The sequence below is a fragment of the Pongo abelii genome, chromosome 1 (assembly GCF_028885655.2).
Source record: "Pongo abelii isolate AG06213 chromosome 1, NHGRI_mPonAbe1-v2.0_pri, whole genome shotgun sequence".
NCBI lineage: Eukaryota > Metazoa > Chordata > Mammalia > Primates > Hominidae > Pongo > Pongo abelii.
This window is the reverse complement of record NC_071985.2, coordinates 165,792,613-165,811,023: the sequence shown is the minus strand read 5'-3', so window position 1 is coordinate 165,811,023 and position 18,411 is coordinate 165,792,613. Positions and strand designations below refer to the sequence as shown.

At 41.6% G+C, this 18,411-nt stretch overlaps 1 protein-coding gene across 2 annotated transcripts in view; it reads left to right on the top strand.

Annotated features, from left to right (window-relative positions):
• Positions 1 to 1,224: 1,224 nt before the first annotated feature.
• The window catches only part of IL12RB2 (interleukin 12 receptor subunit beta 2), a 90,103-nt gene continuing 72,916 nt past the window's right edge, over positions 1,225 to 18,411 (top strand). For both annotated transcript variants that reach the window (XM_063711949.1, XM_054533278.1), the window contains exons 1-3: positions 1,225 to 1,329; positions 13,695 to 13,802; positions 14,941 to 15,228. In XM_063711949.1, the coding sequence (XP_063568019.1) occupies positions 13,727 to 13,802; positions 14,941 to 15,228 (364 nt within the window). In that variant the 5' untranslated portion in view covers positions 1,225 to 1,329; positions 13,695 to 13,726. The remainder of the gene's footprint in view (positions 1,330 to 13,694; positions 13,803 to 14,940; positions 15,229 to 18,411) is intronic.

The following is an 18,411-nucleotide window of genomic DNA, read 5'->3' as shown; positions in this document are numbered from 1 at the left end:
CTCAGCAAACCTGTATTGGGCTCAGTGGACTAGAGGAAAACTCCAGAGACAACGGGGGGGCAGGGGGGAACTTTAAAAAAAATTCGATAGATAATATACATATGTTTAAAATCTAAATTTTATTTAGAGATATCTAAATAAAATCTCTAAACTAAATAAAATTTTAGTTTAAAAGATTCTAAATGGAGAAAGCATTGTTATTGTTTACCTGGCAGTTCTTTTTATTTCTTACTAGTGCATAAATAATGGTATGTCTTGTAATTAAGGAAGTCTTAGATTTAAAGAAATCTAAGTTGACGGGTGCCAAGGCTCAGGCCTGTAATCCCTGCACTTTGGGAAGCCAAGGCGGGAGGACTGCTTGAGGCCAGAAGTTTGAGACCAGCCTGGGTAACAGAGTGAGAGTCTGTCTTTATAGATTTAAATAAAAGTTTTTTTCTAAGTAATATTGTCATAAATATTATGTCATAAATATTATGCAGAGCTGCCGACCCCTCTGCACTCTGGGCAGTTTTCCCTCTTGCCTGAGAACACCACTTATAATACGGGACCTATATGGGGGTGGTGACACGCCATCTGTTCAAGTTTAACTTTTTTCTCATTTTTTAGACAGCAAATACAAATGGAAGTTCCAGTATGTTCTGCCCGCACTCCAGTGGGCGGTCTTGTGCACAGCCCACTTGGGAGGCCTCGGCGCTCAGGTGTGGTAAGAGCTGGGAGGTGCAGAGCACAGAGAAAGGACATCTGCGAGGAAAGTTCCCTGATGGCTGTCAACAAGGTGCCACGTCTCTATGGCTGTGAACGCTGAGAACACGATTTTGTCGCGCCTATCATATCTTGGTGCATAAACGCACTTCACCTCGGTCAACCCTTGCTCCGTCTTATGAGACAGGCTTTATTATCCGCATTTTATATGAGGGGAAACTGACGGTGGAGAGAGAATTATCTTGCTCAAGGCGACACAGCAGAGCCCACAGGTGGCAGAATCCTACCCGAGCCCGCTTCGACCCGCGGGGTGGAAACCACCGGCGCCCGCCCGGCTGCGCGTCCGGAGCTGAACTGAGAAGCGAGTCCTCTCCGCCCGGCGGCCACCGCCCAGCCCCGACCCCCGCCCCGGCCCGATCCCCACTCGCCACCAGCTCCCCGCGCCCACCCCGGAGTTGGTGGCGCGGGGACGGCGGGCGCGGAGGCGGGAGGCGGGAGGCGGGAGGGCGGGCGCTGGCACCGGGAACGCCCGAGCGCCGGCGGAGAGCGCGACACGTGCGGCCCAGAGCACCGGGGCCACCCAGTCCCCGCAGGCCTGGGACCGCGCCCGCTGGCAGGCGACACGCGGTGAGTGACCAGTGGCTTGGGGTCGGGGACAGAGAGAACCCCAGGATCCCGGACCAGCGCGGTGTCTGCGTGCCCGGGATTCCGTGCCTCGCGTCTCCCGAGGGGGCTTCGGCGACGGCTTCTCTCTTAAAAAAAAAAAAAAAATATATATATATATATATATATATATATATATATATATATATATATATATATTTTTTTTTTTTAAAGTCTTCCAATACGATCCCAAATGGCTTCTCTTCATCACAGTCCTAACGCCCTGGGCACAGATGTTCACTTGAAGGTACTGGGTTGTGGTTTGGCTGGATGGAGGGGAGGGAGCGCGCAGACTGAGCCTCCAAGGTACTCTCTGGGCCGGGGCACAGAGTGGTGGGCTCACACGGAAGGGAGCGGACGGCGACTGGAAAAGGGCAGAGGGCACCCCTGAGGGTCCAGCCTTGGTTCAGGCCCACAGACGTGGCTCCCGTTGCTTGAAAATGTATCAAATGTGAGTAAGATATTGAGGGGGGCCTTCCGTAGTCCCGGATGAGGGTGAACTATCCCTGTCTCAGCAGGCTTTCCTGTGGCCTCTGGACTGACCCCGAGTCCCTGCCTGGCCAGTTACTAGCAAGATGCTCTGGTGCAAGCACATTGGCCAGCCTCAGTTTTCTCTTCTGTGAAATGCCTCTTCCTTTGTGAACTATGAGGCCCTTCTCATCTCCCTAGGACACACTAAATATCAGTGTCAGCATTGTACGGGATTATGTTATCTGTACCATTAGATCCAGGTCTTACAAATAGTAACCTAAAAGCATACAAATAGACCTTGTCTAAGAACAGGATCCTGGCACAGTGGCTCAGGCCTGTAATCCCAGCATTTTGGGAGGCCAAGGTGGGCAGATCACTTGAGGTCAGGAGTTCAAGACCAGCCTGGCCAACATGGTGAAACCCTGTCTCTATTAAAAATACAAAAATTAGCTGGGCATGATGGCGCACACCTGTAATCCCAGCTACTCGGGAGACTGAGGCAGGAGAATTGCTTGAACCCGGGAGACAGAGGTTACAGTGAGCCAAGATGGGGCCGCTGCACTTCAACCTGGGCAACAGAGCGAGACTCTGTCTTAAAAATAAATACACACGTACATATATATATATATATACACATATATATAAAGAATAAAGCAAAATTAGTCCTTTTTTCCCCATTTTTAAAACTCTAGATAATTGTTATAATCTGCTATGTGTGTGCTCTGTGTAGATGAACATCTTTGTTGAGCGCCTACTGTGTATTTGGTTTTTGGATGTATATTATCTAATTCCTTAAAAACAAGGTGAAATTGTTATTAGTATTCCCATTTTACAGATGTGGAAACTTACATGTTTCACACAGTTAGAGAGTTACAGGTTTCTGGCTCAAAACTGTGTTCCTTCTGTTTCTACCTCTCTAGCTCAGAACCTTATAACCACCTCCACTTGAACAAACAAACGCTGGATTCTCATTTTCCATTAATAGGAATGGTACAGTGCCCTATTTCTCTGTCCAACACATAACTAAAAGGACCTTAGTGGCTAAGAGCTAACACTTTCCTTCCCTATTTTAATGTGAAATCCTCAATACATTACACTATCTGTTAGGCACAGCAGGCTCTAGAAAAGTTTGCAATATGCTCTTTTCCATATGTCATGCCTCCTGAATGTCATGTTTGTTATATAGGCTGATAAATTCCCAAACTTTGACAAATGGAATATTTTCTGTATTAGAATGAGTTTTAGTGTGAAAAAAAAATTCTAAAGCACACGTATAATTTTTAAGGTAGAAAAATCCTCCAAGTACAGTAGGTATTGGGCATCCTTTCTCAATTGTGGACTTATTTTTGTATTGCTGCACCTTCTTTGTTCTCTACCAAATTATTTGTCATCCTTGTAATTACACTCACAGCACTGCTGTCAACTCCTACAAATAAATTTGCGCAGAATGGCGGGACACGGTGGCTCATACCCGTAATCCCAGCACTTTGAGCGGCTGAGGCAGGGGGATCACCTGAGGTCAGGAGTCTGAGAGTAGCCTGGCCAACACGGCGAAACCCCATCTCTACTGAAAATACAAAAATTAGCAAGGCATGGTGGCACACACCTGTAATCCCAGCTACTCGGGAGGTTGAGACAGGAGAATCGCTTGAACCCAGGAGGCAGAGGTTGCAGTGAGCAGAGATCATGCCACTGCACTCCAGCCTGGGCGACAAGAATGAAACTTAATCTCAAAAAAAAGCCAGAAGTCTTATACAATTTCCTTTGCCCTTGGAAGTTTCTAGTGCTCTTCGCTAGTGTAGCAGTTGTTTGTTTTTGTTTTTGTTTTCCAAATAAGTATTGAACATGTACATTATGGTCAGTGCATTTGCTGGACTTAGACTTAGCGAATATAAAGAAATGTAAGGCCCAGTTCATGACCTACGAAGTCAAAATTATTTGGGAAAATTTTGAGAATGCTTAATATGTCTTAAATGATAGGTGGCATGAAGTTAGGAGATATGGAATCTAGTTTTAATCAAATCAGTCTTTCAGTGTTAAATCAGATGAATGGGCAAAGAGAGGAGTCAAAAGCAAGGCCATCTAACTTAATTCTCGTAGAGTCACTGAAAAGAAGCGATACTGCCTTTTTTCTTATCATAATAATAGCAGGTAACATTGATTGAGCTCTTGCTATATACCAGGTACTCTGCTAACAGCTTGTCATTTAACCCTTCCAATAATCCTGTGAGGTAGGTGCTGGTTTTTTGTTTGTTTGTTTTTTGTTTTTGAGACGGAGTCTTGCTCTGTCGCCAGGCTGGAGTGCAGTGGTGCGATCTTGGCTCACTGCAACCTCCGCCTCCCGGGTTCAAGTGATTCTCCTGCCTCAGCCTCCCAAATAGCTGGGATTACAGGCGCACGCCAGTACGCCCAGCTAATTTTTGTATTTTTAGTACAGATGGAGTTTCACCATGTTGGCTAGGATGGTCTCGATCTCTTGACCTCGTGATCTGCCCGCCTCAGGCTCCCAAAGTGCTGGGATTACAGGTGTGAGTCACCACACCCGTCCGGTATGTGCTGTTTTTATTCCCTTTTTACAGATGAAGAAACTTAGGCTGAGTGGTCAAGTGATTTGTCACAGGCCATACAGCTAGAATTCTCTGAGCCAAGACTTAGGTGTCCTGAGCCGATCCACTGCTCTTTTCATTACTGCTACTGTTGCTCAGGAGGCTCTTCTAGGAGCTTGGACTGAGGTGATGAGCATAAACATGGTTCAATTCCTCTTGGAGGTAGTATCTTTGTGGGTTTAACATGGGAGCCCTGAGGCGTGCTGAGAATAAATGAGGGGGGTAAGCCTGTTCCTGCAGAATTTAAACCAATAGAAGAGTGAAAACAGTTAGACTAACAGCATCAAGCTAGGATTTTTATTTTTCAGGTGCTCATGGAGAAGGGAAGCACAGGAATGTAATTCGAATCCAATTCTAGATTTATGTGTGGTTTTTCTGGGTTATCTTGGTCAACTTACAGATTTTTCTGTCTGTAGAATAGGATACTAATCATTACTTTATGTATTTGACCAAATATTAACAACAAAATTATATGTTTTGCACAGTGATAAACTACTAAGTAGATGCCTACAAAAGATTATGAAAATTAGAATCTTAATTAACCTCTATTTTGCAATGATATGAAGGAAAAACAACACATTAAGTAAAATATCAGGAGATACTGAGATAGAGGGTTGTTGGTGTAGAGACTTCAGCTGAATTCTTAATTTATATGAGAAACCTGGGGAAACATTGTGGCATGGTGATCGCTACCCTTAGTTTTTTAATTCCCCTCCCAAGAGTGCCTCCAATTATTGTAAGATAATTGTGAAATTCTTAGAAAATTCTCAAAACAATGCAATTATTTTAGTATGTTAATGCCTTGTAGTACTTTATGAAAATACTCAGTGGTTGCTTACAAGGTGAAGCAAAACTTGGCCAGGACTTTGCAATACCCAAGATCCAAAGACAAACCTCCTGCCATTGTCCACAAACAGAGACTTCCAGATTGAGGATGTCAAAGAAAAAACCTTTCCAATAAACTAAGGAAGAAAAGTTAGTGAAAGAGGTTTAATTTTCTCAATAAAGGTCAATTGCTATTTTTAAAATAAGGAAAGGAAGCTTTGAAGTATGAAGTTACCTGCCATGGTGACAGAGGCAGAAGTGGAGGAACCAAGGATGATGCCTGGGGCCTCTTTCCAGCACATCATCCTTCCCAATAGAAGACAGCTTATTTTATCGATAGGTCTAGCAGGATACGGAGAGTGAATCAGAGAAGGCTGGAGTTTCTGAAGCTTTATTGAACACTTGCCATGAAAGTTTAGGCTTATGGGAGCTATTCAAAGAAAGAAAAGAGGTCATGTAGTTTATTTGAAAGTGTCTTGTTTCTCCAAGACTCCATTCGTGTCTTGTTTCTTTCTTTCTTTTTACTGTTATATTGGAGAAATGCTTGTTCAATCTATAGGATAAAATAGTTCTCAGTACAGATGATTCAGGGGTTGGGGTGGGATAAATTCATTTCAACTTTGATGTGTTTACACACAACATTTCAGGAGTCTATTATGTCAAATGGGATATATCTAAAATGGAAATAAAGACAAACAGAATTGATAGACAGAAACAGCATTCCAGAAAAAATAGGAAAAGAAGAGAGAAAAGAATAAGGGAAGTTAAAAAAAAAAAAAAAGCTATAAAGAGGGAAAGGAGAAAACACATTGAATTAAAAAAAAAAAAAGGAACAAAAATTCGGAAGTCTCCTGAATTTGAGCAAGAAAAGAAAGTTCCTGTACTTGGGTGAAATTAAAGAGGAACCATAGGACTACAAATGCTTACCAATGAAATTAGAGAAAATTCCAGGCAGCCTCATCAGCTGCACAAAAAGGAAAACGTGTGTGTGTTAAATTTGGCTCACGTAAACAGTGCTTGGACTATTGACTAGAAAGAAGAAAAAGTAGAGAAGGTTATGCATTTTACTTTCCTTCCCCTTCAAGCCATTTACCATGACATTACGAATGGGGCTGGTTTGATGATGGGGTCTGCTAGACGGGCTTTTACCCATGTAATGGCTTGTTACATTCTTTCACCAAATGGTAGACTTGGAATGAAAAACAGTTCATTTTCATGACCATAACTTAGGAAATTTCATGAAGAAGAGAAGGTTAGCTAATTGGTAACTTGATTTGATTATCCTTTTCCATCACTGTAGTGAAATAGCAGTAGATACGGTTACATATTGTATGTGCGCTGAGTTTTGTTGTTTCATCCTCTTTTGAGGGAGGTGGGCATCAGAAGTAATGAGTCAACCTTCTGAAGAGTAAAGCATTAGGCATTATAAATGCTTTACTAGATAGATATCATAAAGATTGTATGTAAGGTGCCTAGCATCATGCCTGAAACATAGGAAGAGATCAAAAAATTGCAGCATTAGTATTAGTATAGTGTTAAGATTAGCATTATTTTTAGTATTGTGCTGCTACTGTTGCTATTGATTACAAGCAGCCTCACATCTAGAAGTAATGTTGGATTAGAAATCAGGAGACTGGCTGGGCACGGTGGCTCATGCCTGTAATCCCAGCACCGTGGGAGGCCGAGGCAGGCAGATCACCTGAGGTCAGTTCAAGACCAGCCTGGCCAACATGGTGAAACCCTGTCTCTACTAAAAATACAAAAATTAGCTAGCCAGGTGTGGTGGCACATGCCTGTAGTCCCAGCTGCTCGGGAGGCTGAGGCAAGAGAATCACTTGAACCCAGGAGGTGGAGGTTGCAGTGATCCAAGATGGTGCCATTGCACTCCAGCCTGGGTGACAGAACGAGACTGCATCAGAGAGAAAGAGAGAGAGAGAGAGAGAGAGACTGAGGTTCTGATCTGGATTTTGCTATTAATGTGAACTTGAGCAAGTCTCCTCTTTTTTTCTAGGCCACAATGATCCATTTGTAAAGTCGGGAATAAATGACCTCTGAAGTGTTGTCTGTATATTGATCTGCTACCAGTAAAACATATCTCTGTAAGTAGCTTTGCAGGCAGAAGGGAAGAATTTTGTTCTTTGCCTCGTTTAGTCACCTGATCATTAACGACATGCATTTATATGACAACCAGCCTTGAGGCACACTTGAAACAATCATTTGGTTGTCTGTGGTAGCTCAGACTGAAATGTCAGCTGTTGGAGGGGAAGGGAGCAGCAGGACACAGTAGTTACTAGTAACTCGTGTGGCTCCTTCCTCCCCTGACTTTTTAAGTTCTTTGATCATCTTAGGAATTAAGATTTTTTTTTACCTGGCCTAACAAAACATACAACTCTAGTACATTGAAAATCATATGTGATTTAGCAAAGAAATACAAACAAGGGAATCAGCAGGGGAAATAGGAACCAGCCTCAGTGGGGTTCTTACTTTGTGCTAAGTATTCTCATGAATCCATGACCCCATGGACTGTTCACAATAACCTTGCCTTAATCATCACCATAACTTTGTCGAGCTAGGTATTACTATACCTATTGTAAGGCATGAGGAAATGGTGCTCTCACAGTCAATAGCATACAGCAGAACTGAGATTCATTCACCCTTTTCTTTTCCTTAGTACCACTATTTCCCTTGACCTTAATACAGTGCTACAGAAGAAAAATAATTTGGAAGTAGAAAGTTTTTCTGCCAACATGAGATTATCACCTGCGAAAGGAAATTTAAGAGTTTCTTTTTTCCTAGCCTAGCACAATACTATTTTGAAGTAGCTTCATGCTTTGTGCTTCTCTCTAGAGCAATGGGGAAAGAGGCTGGTCAGGGAGTAATTGTTTTCTCTGTCTTCCTGCCGGTTGGTGTATTTCTGGCTTGTTCCCGCCCACCCCACCCCCATCCCTGATCTGAGACGTTGTTTTCACCATCTGGAAACTGTCACAACTTGAGTGATGAGTCAATGACACAGCACACTCTTTGATTTTCTGATTCAAGACAGAGTTGTTGTTTTAATATTTACCCTCTAGGCAGGGTATGTGAAGGATGTTTACAGTTACAAGAGGTTTCATTTTATTGGAAGATACCTCATTTACTTGAAGGTCTTTGGGGATTCTGAACTTCTCATAAATGGAGAAGCTATTTTTACCTGGTAGTCAGAGAAAATGAGCAAGTTTGTGTTTGGATCAATGTACCATTATATAAACTCAAATTTATCTTCCATTTTACCTATTTCATATACGTATATATGTTTATATAATATACACATGTATTTTAATAGGACATAATATATATTAAAACATATTTCATATATATCCATTTTTAAAAATCCTTATAATTATCATATGAGTATTTTACTATTTGGAGAATGTTATAGCTTCATAAATTTTGATCCATGTTGAAAATTTCTACAAAGGGGTACCATAGATATCTTTTGCAGTTAGGAAGCAGAAACCTACTTAATCCCTCTGTAGCCATTCATTCAGTTATCTTCCAGTTCAATCCATAATTATATCTATGCCAGAATATCCCAAATTTTAATGCAGCAGCTAACATAGCTACTATAGGGGTAGAAAAACTCCCCTCCATCCTCCTAGGGTCTTGGTTGAGTCTGAGAATTAAATTGACATTAGATTAACAGGAAAAAAATAATACAAATTTACTCAACAAATATTATGGAACATGGAAGACATGAAAAAATGAAGACCCAAAGAAGTAGTTAGAGTCAGTTACTTAAATACTGGATTGAGCAAAGAATAGTAACCTATAAAAATGTGACTAAATTATGTGGGGATGCCAAAGTCTGTACAGAATTCTCTTGGTCTCAATTTCTCATCCTTGAAGATAAAGATGTTGTTGACTTTCTTTCTAGTACAGGGAGTGTCTTTCATATGGGAATTTCACCTACTGATTTTAAGAAACAGCAGGAAAGTCAAAGTGATCTTCTTGCCTCTGCTGTTTTTCAAGTGCCTTTAACTCAAATAGTCAATATGTCAGAAGAGTATATTTTAACACCTTTACTAATATAACAAAAACTTAATCCAACCACAATGTAGTAGAATAAGATTTAATGTAAGTAGTTTTAATGTAGTTGCATTAAACTAAACTAGAAGTAAAATAGATGAACATACACACACAATTTAAGTTTTATCCAGGACAGCACATGCCTACTATGTGCCACAAATTGTGGCCTCTGCCCCTGAGGAGCTTGCAAGGTAATGGAAGAGATAGACAGGTATCTAAATAAATTAGTTCTCTTTAATTATGGTACGTGCTAAGATAGGAAGATGCCAGGGTGCTCTGAGGATACTGGTAGGAGGGTTCACTCTGACCTGAAGACATAAGTAAGGCTTCCTGAAATCTGACCACTTCTTTCCATTGCCACTACAACACCTGAGGACCACATCATCATCATTTTACCTGTGCCTCTGAAGTCATTTCCTAACTGGTCTGCCTGCATCCACCCTAGTCCCCAGAGTAGTGTGTGTGTGTGTGTGTGTGTGTGTGTGTGTGTTAGTGTCATTCGTATCTTGTTACACCCTCAATTAAAACTCAATTAAATAACTAAAATTCCTAATTAAACACCAGTGGTTTCCAATGTATTTGAGAGTAAAATCCAGGCTCCCTTTCTTCGCAAACAAGTCCATAGTAAATCTGGCTCCTGACATCTTCTCTAATTTCATCACATACCATTCTCCCTGCAGTCACTTTCTCCAACCGCCCTGACCTTATTTCTGCACCTCTCCCTTGGCAAGCTCGTTCCTCTGCCTCCAGGCTGTGCATTCACCATTCCTCTGTGAGGAAAAGTGTTCCCACATCTTCAGTTGGCCAGCACCAATTTTAGCCCAAGCTTTGCCTCCTGCAAATGCCTTTGTTGACAAGTTTCTATCCTCCCTAGGGTCTCTCCTCTTTTATGTCCTTCTTTTATTATTACCTGAACTCACCAGTTTATTGCTTATATTTTTGTTTTTTGCCTCTCTACTCCAGGATGTTGTTTCCATGAGAGCTAAAATCCCTTCTGTCTTGTTCTTTACCATATCCCAAGGCCTTGGCACTTAGCAGCTGCTTAATACATATTTATTGAATGAATAACTGAATGAAAGGTGTCTGAACTGAGTTTAGATGGATGAATAAGACTCACCCAGTCTAAAAATAGTGGGAAAGTAAAGAGAATAGCATGAAGGAAAGACACAGAGGCATGAATAGGCATGGGACGGGCAGGAGGATAAGCAGCTCAGTGTCACTAGATGGTAGTGTCAGCAGAGAGTGGTGGATGTGGCTGGTGATAAAGACAGAAAGTAGCTCACAGAGGCCGTTGTATTCCACAACCTTGGACTTTTTGGTTTAGAGACAGGGAGACCTGCAGATTTTGGCTTAAATCTGTGCTTCTCAAACGTTTTAACAATGACTCACAAGAAACACATTTTATGTATCTGAACTGAGATCCATCCCCAGCTTTTAGGAGCTGTCACATTCATTGGCTCATGGCTCCTTCCTCCACTTCAGAGCCAGCAGCAGCAGAGCGAGTCCTTGGTACATCATATCTCTCTGACCCACTCTCCTGCCTTTCTTGTACACTTTTAAGGGCTCCTGTGACTATATTGGGCTCACTTGGTTAATCCAGAATAGTCTTCCCATCTCAAGGTCCTTAACTTTAATCACGTCTCCAAAGTGTCTTTGCCATGTAGGGTAACCTGTTCACAGATTCTGGGAATTAGGGCATGGACATCTTTGGTGGGCCATTTTCCTGTCTACCACAGGGATGTTTATAGGGAGTTTTCTAAAGATCATATTCCTTTCCCTCCTTCGCATCTTTCTTTCAATAGACATTTGTTGAGTACTTACTGTTTCCCAGTGTTAAGTGCTGGTATTCAACAGTGAGCAAGGTAGTCAATGTTCCTGCTCTTATGGGGCTTATATTCTAGTATAGAAGACAGATGACAAACAAGTAATTAAGTGAAGAAATAAGGTAGTTACAGATTGTGCCGTGAAGGCAATAATAAGGTGATGAGTAAAAAATCAACTGGGGAAGACCACATTGGTCAGGGAGGGCGTGGGAGGGATAGAGACAGTGGTCAGGGAGGGGCTCTCTGGGGAAGTAACACATGAGCTGAAATCTAAAGGGTGTAAATACGTCAGCCACACAAAGAAGCAAGGGAAGAGGATTCTAGCAGAGGACATGGAAAATGCAAAGTCCTCTAGGCAGCAAAGGGCATTGTTCAAGGAACAGTCTGAAGGCCAGTGTGAATGGAGCAGAGTGAACCAGGCAAAAATGTAAGCGATGATGGCAAGATGGGAAGAAGTGAGGCCATGCAGTGGCTGAGAGATTGTGTGTGGTATGGGCTGTGGATATTTTTCTAACAGCAGTAGGGACCTGTTGAAGGGTTTCAAATAGTGGTGGTGTGCAGCGGGTAACATGATCTGATTTATGTTTTTCAAAGGTAGTTGGCTCTGTGAAAATGGCTTAGAAAGGGCAAGGATGGTTTGGAAAGACATGTTGACAGCTAGCATAGACTAGGGGAGAGATGACAGTGGTTTGGACTAGGGTGAGGGGACAGTTGGAATGGAGAGAAGTGCATTGATCTGTAACATATTTTGGAGGTAAAGTTGATGGGACTAGAGATGGTTTAGCTGTAGGAGATGAGAAAAAGGTTAGAATCAAAGATGACTTCTAGGTATTTTTAGCCACTCGGGGTAAGAATATCATTCACTGAGATAGAAAAGGCTGAAGGAAGAATGAATTTGGAGAAAGGGTGCCAAGAATTTAAACTGAACACCTTAATATTGAGAAGCTGTTAGACATCTAAGAGGTGGATGCCAAGGAGACAGATGGATGAGACTGGAGCTCAGGGGGATGTGTGAGTTGAAGATCTACTCTGAAATCTTTAGCTAGCAGATGACATCTAGACCCAGGGGACCAGGTGAGATCCCCTACGGAGAAAGTAGAAATAGAAAAAAAAAAAATACCTTGAGTGTGCTAAGGTCCTCCAAGAGTTAAAAATCAAGAGGAAAACAAAGAGTAGCCAGCAAAGACTTATGCTAACATTATTTAGGGTTTTCCTGAATGATGGCTAGGCTAGAGGTAGAGGAAACAAAGGGCGCTTTCCTAGAACCCCACAGGGACAGGAGTGCTTTGTCTCTAGCACTTAGTGTGCCTAGCACATGAAAGGCAGCCATCCATATTGAATGAATAAATGAAATTTTCTGAAGCTCTTCCATATTTTCTGGCATATGTCTAGGTATGGGGTTAAGAGGTAAACTTTTGCTTTGCATTGACTACTTTTTAGTGGCCTGACATCACAGAACTTCCCAGCCTACTTTATGAATTTTTGGCCTATCTTTAATATAATTTAAAGAATTTGTTACTGACCAGTAGATCCATTCCTTGGGTTTGAATTTGCAATTTGCCAGCTTATGTTTTTTGACCTATTCAAGATAAAATCACTCTGTAAAATAAGTAATTAAAAAACAAATAAGTAAACAAGCTTCTCTAGAAAACCCAGACAACCCTTGGAATTCCTTTTTTACTGCCAAAGAGATCAATCTTTTACTAAGTTCCAGATGGGTTATGAGCCATTTTTCAATCTACTGATTCCAGAATCACATGACTGGATCAGAAACTCTCATTAGTCAAACTACTCTATATGGTATGATGATGAAGCCTTGTTTAGAAGGAAAAGAAAAAGAAAAGTGTTGTGTGGGACTAAGTCTCAGACAGGTTAAGCAATTTGCACATGGTCTCAAGTATTTAAACCCAGTTCTAAAGGACCCCAAAGCCTATTGCTGTGGTCTGAATGTTTATGTCCCCCTCAAATTTATATGTTAAAATCCTAACTCTCAAGGTGATGATATTAGGAGGTGGGGTCTTTGGGAGGTGATTGAGTCATGAAGGTAGAATTTTCATGAGTGGGACTAGTGACCTTATAAAAGAGATCCCAGAGAGCTCTGTTGTCCCTTCCACCATGCGAGGTCACAGCAAGAAGCCCCATCTATGAACCGTCTATGAAGTGGACCCTCACCAGACCCTGAATCTGCTGACCTCTTGATCTTGAACTTGCCAGTCCCCAAAGCTGTGAGAAACAGATTTCTGATGTTTATAATCTACCCAGTTCGTGGTATTTTGTTACAGCAGCCCAAATGAACTAAGACATCCAAATTCCTTCTCTAATCCTTTGCTGACCCCAAGAAGTTTCACTGAGATGGGGTTTGGAAGGTGGCTAAGATATTCGATTTACTAGTTTTAAAGGCATATGTCATTTTTTAAAATAACAAGATCTCAACAAGGTGGAGAAAAATAAAGTGGCACTTGAAGCTCTTCTGAGCTATTTTGGCTCTATTTTCTGAATGTATTTAACATGAATGAATTTGTCTTCTTTTGCAAGGAAGAATACAAAGTTCTATACCAGAGTTGATTGTTGATGGCACATACTTTTAGAGGATGCTCATTGGCACTTATTTTTATAATCACGTGGCTGTTGATTAAAGCAAAAATAGGTAAGATATTTCTGTAAGTTACTCTGTGGAAGAATTTGTGGTTTAAATTCTCAGTTACAGATGAAGTATGTATTTGTGGTAAATGTTCTGGTAGTTGGTCTTTTGTAGTCAATCTCTGTCATTTAAGTGGATAAGTCTGGTTCTGTCTATAACTAATAGTTATTTTATTTAATTTGCACTAATGATTAATATAAGGGTCCAATTATTTTATTTCTTCCTAAGAAAGTGGCTTGGTAACCCAGCTAGGCATCACAAATACATGTTTTACATTTCAGCACATTTTTCTTTTTTTTATTATACTTTAAGTTCTGGGATACATGCGCGGAATGTGCAGGTTTGTTACATAGGTATACATGTGCCATGGTGGTTTGCTGCACCCATCAACCCATCAACTACATTAGGTATTTCTCCTAATGCTATCCTTCCCCCAGCCCCCACCCCATGACAGGCCCTGGTTTGTGATGCCCACCCCCACCGCCGTGTCCATGTGTTCTCATTGTTCAATTCCCACTTAAGGGTGAGAACATGCACTGTTTGGTTTTCTGTTCTTGTGTTGGTTTGTTCAGCACATTTTTCTTCCTGCCTCCCGCCATCCACAAGTTTTTTTTTTTTTTTTTCTCTGAGACAGGGTCTGGCTCTGTTGCCCAGGCTGGAGTCTACTAGCACAATGTTTGCAATACTTTTTTAATACTCTTTTAAAACTTTTTTTTCTTGATACAAGTATTTAAGTAAAAATTATAAATCATAAATGGTAATAGAAACAAATGTGTTTTTTTCTGGGAAGCCTTTAGTAGTCTGGTAAATAATTTGCATATAAGAGAGGCTGGTTTTTCCCAGAACTGTGTTCCTGAATGTTCTTCCAATCCTGCTTTCTAACCACTTTCCTAGTTATAGTTCTGATTATAGTATTACTGTTATGAGAAGGATGCATATTTTCATTCAAATACAGTTAGACTTCAATATGTTTACCTTCTGTTTTCATTGTACATCACCATTATAACCAGAGACATGTAGGTTAATTATATTTGCATGATCTGATGGGGTTAATTTTACCCTGTTTTGGGGAATTACATAAACTCTTCATTTTGAAATGGGTTTATTATCACCAACTAAATATTGCATTTGTGTCTTATTGCAGATGCGTGCAAGAGAGGCGATGTGACTGTGAAGCCTTCCCGTGTAATTTTACTTGGATCCACTGTCAATATTTCATGCTCTTTGAAGCCCAGACAAGGCTGCTTGCACTATTCCAGACGTAACAAGTTAATCCTATACAAGTTTGACAGAAGAATCAATTTTCACCATGGCCACTCCCTCAATTCTCAAGTCACAGATCTTCCCCTTGGTACAACCTTGTTTGTCTGCAAACTGGCCTGTATCAATAGTGATGAAATTCAAATATGTGGAGCAGAGATCTTCGTTGGTGGTGAGCATTCCATTTTGAATTTTTAAAACTTGGTGATCTTTTGGTATTTTTGATCTTTTGGTATTTGGTGTTAAACAGAAACCCAAATACAGGTTAATGTTCTTTCTTTTCCCACCACATTGAAGTATTTTATCTTGATACCGACCTGAGAGCTTCAATGTGAGTTCAGAAACTGGAATCTTATTTGGCAAGTCTCTCTCTCTCTCTCTCTCTCTCTCTCTCTCTCGCCATTAAAACCATTTATCTGTTGTCCTTAACTCCAGTGGCAGAAAAAATGGATCTCTGCAGATGGGTCTTTATGCTTTTTTGACTTATGAGAATATGTTTAAAGCTACAGCCTCCTAAAAAGAAAGAGGAGATGTCTTTTTAGACTTATGCAGCCCAGGATGACTACACAGAGTTGAGCAGCACCTCTCGCCCTATCTAACTTAATGCCTCCCAAAATAGTTCTTCCATCCATGCTCACCCAGACCACTGGTTCTCATACTTAACAGAAGGTAAAAGAAAACATTGATCATACTTACTATCTTTTCCTCAGTTCTCTAGGAAACTGACTCCAGCAAAAAAAAAAAAAAAAAAAAAAAAAGCAAAAACCTGACCTGCTAACAATTCATCGGAAGGGGGCATGGGGCAGAGGAGTTACACAGCCCCAGGGAGACAAGAGGAAAGGAGTGAGCCAGGAAAGGGACAAAAGCAAATACCAGGTGGTAACATTACTGGACTGGCCACAGCTTCAACAGAAAATACAGCTGGTTGTTTATACACTTAGGGACATTCCCAGAAAGAGCATATAGAAACCTCATGACAAGAGAAAGAAAGAAGAACTTAACTATCTCCCACTGGCCAAAGTCCACCTGACAGGGGATCAGTTTCCCACACTGCTGGCTTGCATTGCTGGTCCCTTCAGGCAGCTGCTGGGGGATTAGAACTAAAGTGTCAGAGTTGACATCTGCAGCATGAGCCACAGTGCACAGGATGAACCAGCAGCTAGCAGCACACCTGCCTGCAGTTCGCAACCTGTGGCCCATAGCCTTGCAGGTCCAACCAAGCAATCCCATAAGCAAGCATGGGCCCTGAGGGATTCCATGGCACCCTGTGCCTCAGTGGTCCCAAGGAAGCTTTGAGGTGGCAGACAAGAGTCATGAAGAGACTAGGAAGAATTGCTCTAGCAGGCTGGCTGACCAAGCCTCATAGACATCGTCTCTGTCATAAAGGCAGTGATATAGAGCTCAATGAGACTCTGTCCAGGAAAGATGGAAACCTCTTCTCCATGACCTATATAAGGATATATATGTATAGTTGGTGCCAGGCAATTTTCCTGGAGGGCCATCAGAAGCATGGAGCAGAAGACCAAGCAAATGGCCAAGCAGATCGTTGGTAGGAAGGAGGTATAAACTAGGCCAAGTACTCACCTTCCAGCTCAGGGTCTCCTGTTCACACCACTGTGAGTCATACACTCTCAGCATTGACAGCCTGCAGTATAGTAGAAGTAGCATGGGCTTTGAATCTCAACTCTGCCAGTGGCAGTGTACTTTAGACAACTTAAATTATCTGAGCCTCAGTTTCTCCATCTGTGTTATGAAGATAATAACATCTACCTCATAAAATGGTCATAGTAATTAGAAGACCTCTTATATGCAAAGTGCTTAATCCCATGCAAGGCACATGGGAGGCATTTAGGTGATGGCTTTAGGCTTCTCAACAGCAACCTAGAATGTGGGAGGCAACAAGAGTCCTGACTACAAACTCTTTTCAACTTAGAATTCTATACTCAAAGTATCAGTCAAACGTGAGGGTAGAATAAAGACATTTTAAACTATGCTCAAAATATTTCCTCCCATGCACCCTTTCCCAGGGAACTACTGGGGGCTATGCTCCACCAACCCAAGTAATTAGACAAGAAGGAAGAAAACATTAAATCTAAGAAACACGAGAGCCAAAGGAAAAAAAGAAGGAACTTAGGAGACATTGAGGATGAGCAGTCCCAGAATGACAGCTGGGTACCAGGCATGGAGACAACCTGTCTTATATTGGAAAATTCACAAGGCTCCAAGAGAGATCCTCAAGCAGATGAAATGGATAGAAGTCCCAATACATTGCAGTATATTGAACAGTGATTCAGATAATTGGCTTGCAAGTTTGAAATTTTATTAACAAGAAAACTAAACAAATGGAAAAACAAGATAATTACTAATTCTAAGAGTGAAAGTTGTACAGAAAATGAAAAGTTAATATAGTATTCTATATGGCTCAGTCATGAGTAGTGTGTGTATATGCATAAGTATACACTGTGTAAATATATATATAAACATATCTAAATGTATATGTGTACATGGGTACATATACATACACAAGGAAGAGACTTTCGTTTGTTTGTTTGTTTGTTTTGAGACAGAATCTCGAGCTGTTGCCCAAGCTGGAGTGCAGTGGCACGATCTCGTCTCACTTCAACCTCTGCCTCCTGGGCTCAAGCAATTCTTCTGCCTCAGCCTCCCAAGTAGCTGGGATTACAGGCATGCACCACCATGCCCGGCTAATTTTTGTATTTTATTAGAGAGGGGGTTTCACCATGTTGGTCAGGCTGGTCTCCAATTCCTAATCTCAGTGATCCACCCCCCTCAGCCTCCCAAGTAGCTGGGATTATAGACACGCACCACCATGTCTGGCTAATTTTTGTATTTTTAGTAGAGACAGGGTTTCACCATATTACCCAGGCTCAAACTCCTGGGCTCAAGCTGTCTGCCCGCCTCGGCCTCCCAAAGTGTTGGAATTACAGGCATGAGCCACTGTGCCTGGCCCAGGACTCTAACTTTTAAGTATGAACTTGTAAGTTAAAACGACTCTCAGACCACCTGTGTGGAGTCTCTGAGAAAAGAGTAAACTATTGTAATAGTCCGGGGAGAAGTGATCAAGTCCTTATCTAGGGCAGTGGCAATGGGAAGCAAACATGGAAACAGACAGCTCAAACCTGGTGGAAATAGGATCCACTGAATCTGATGACTAACTGGATGTAGAAAATGAAGAAGAAATGTTGAGAAAGACTCTGATGTTTCCAGTCTATATGCCTTAGAGGAAGCTGATGCCCCAGGCAGCTTCATAAAATGGAACAAGAATAGATGTTGAATCAGAGAGAACTAGCTCAAACTCAGCTCTACCACTTACTAGCTACGTGACCTTACACAT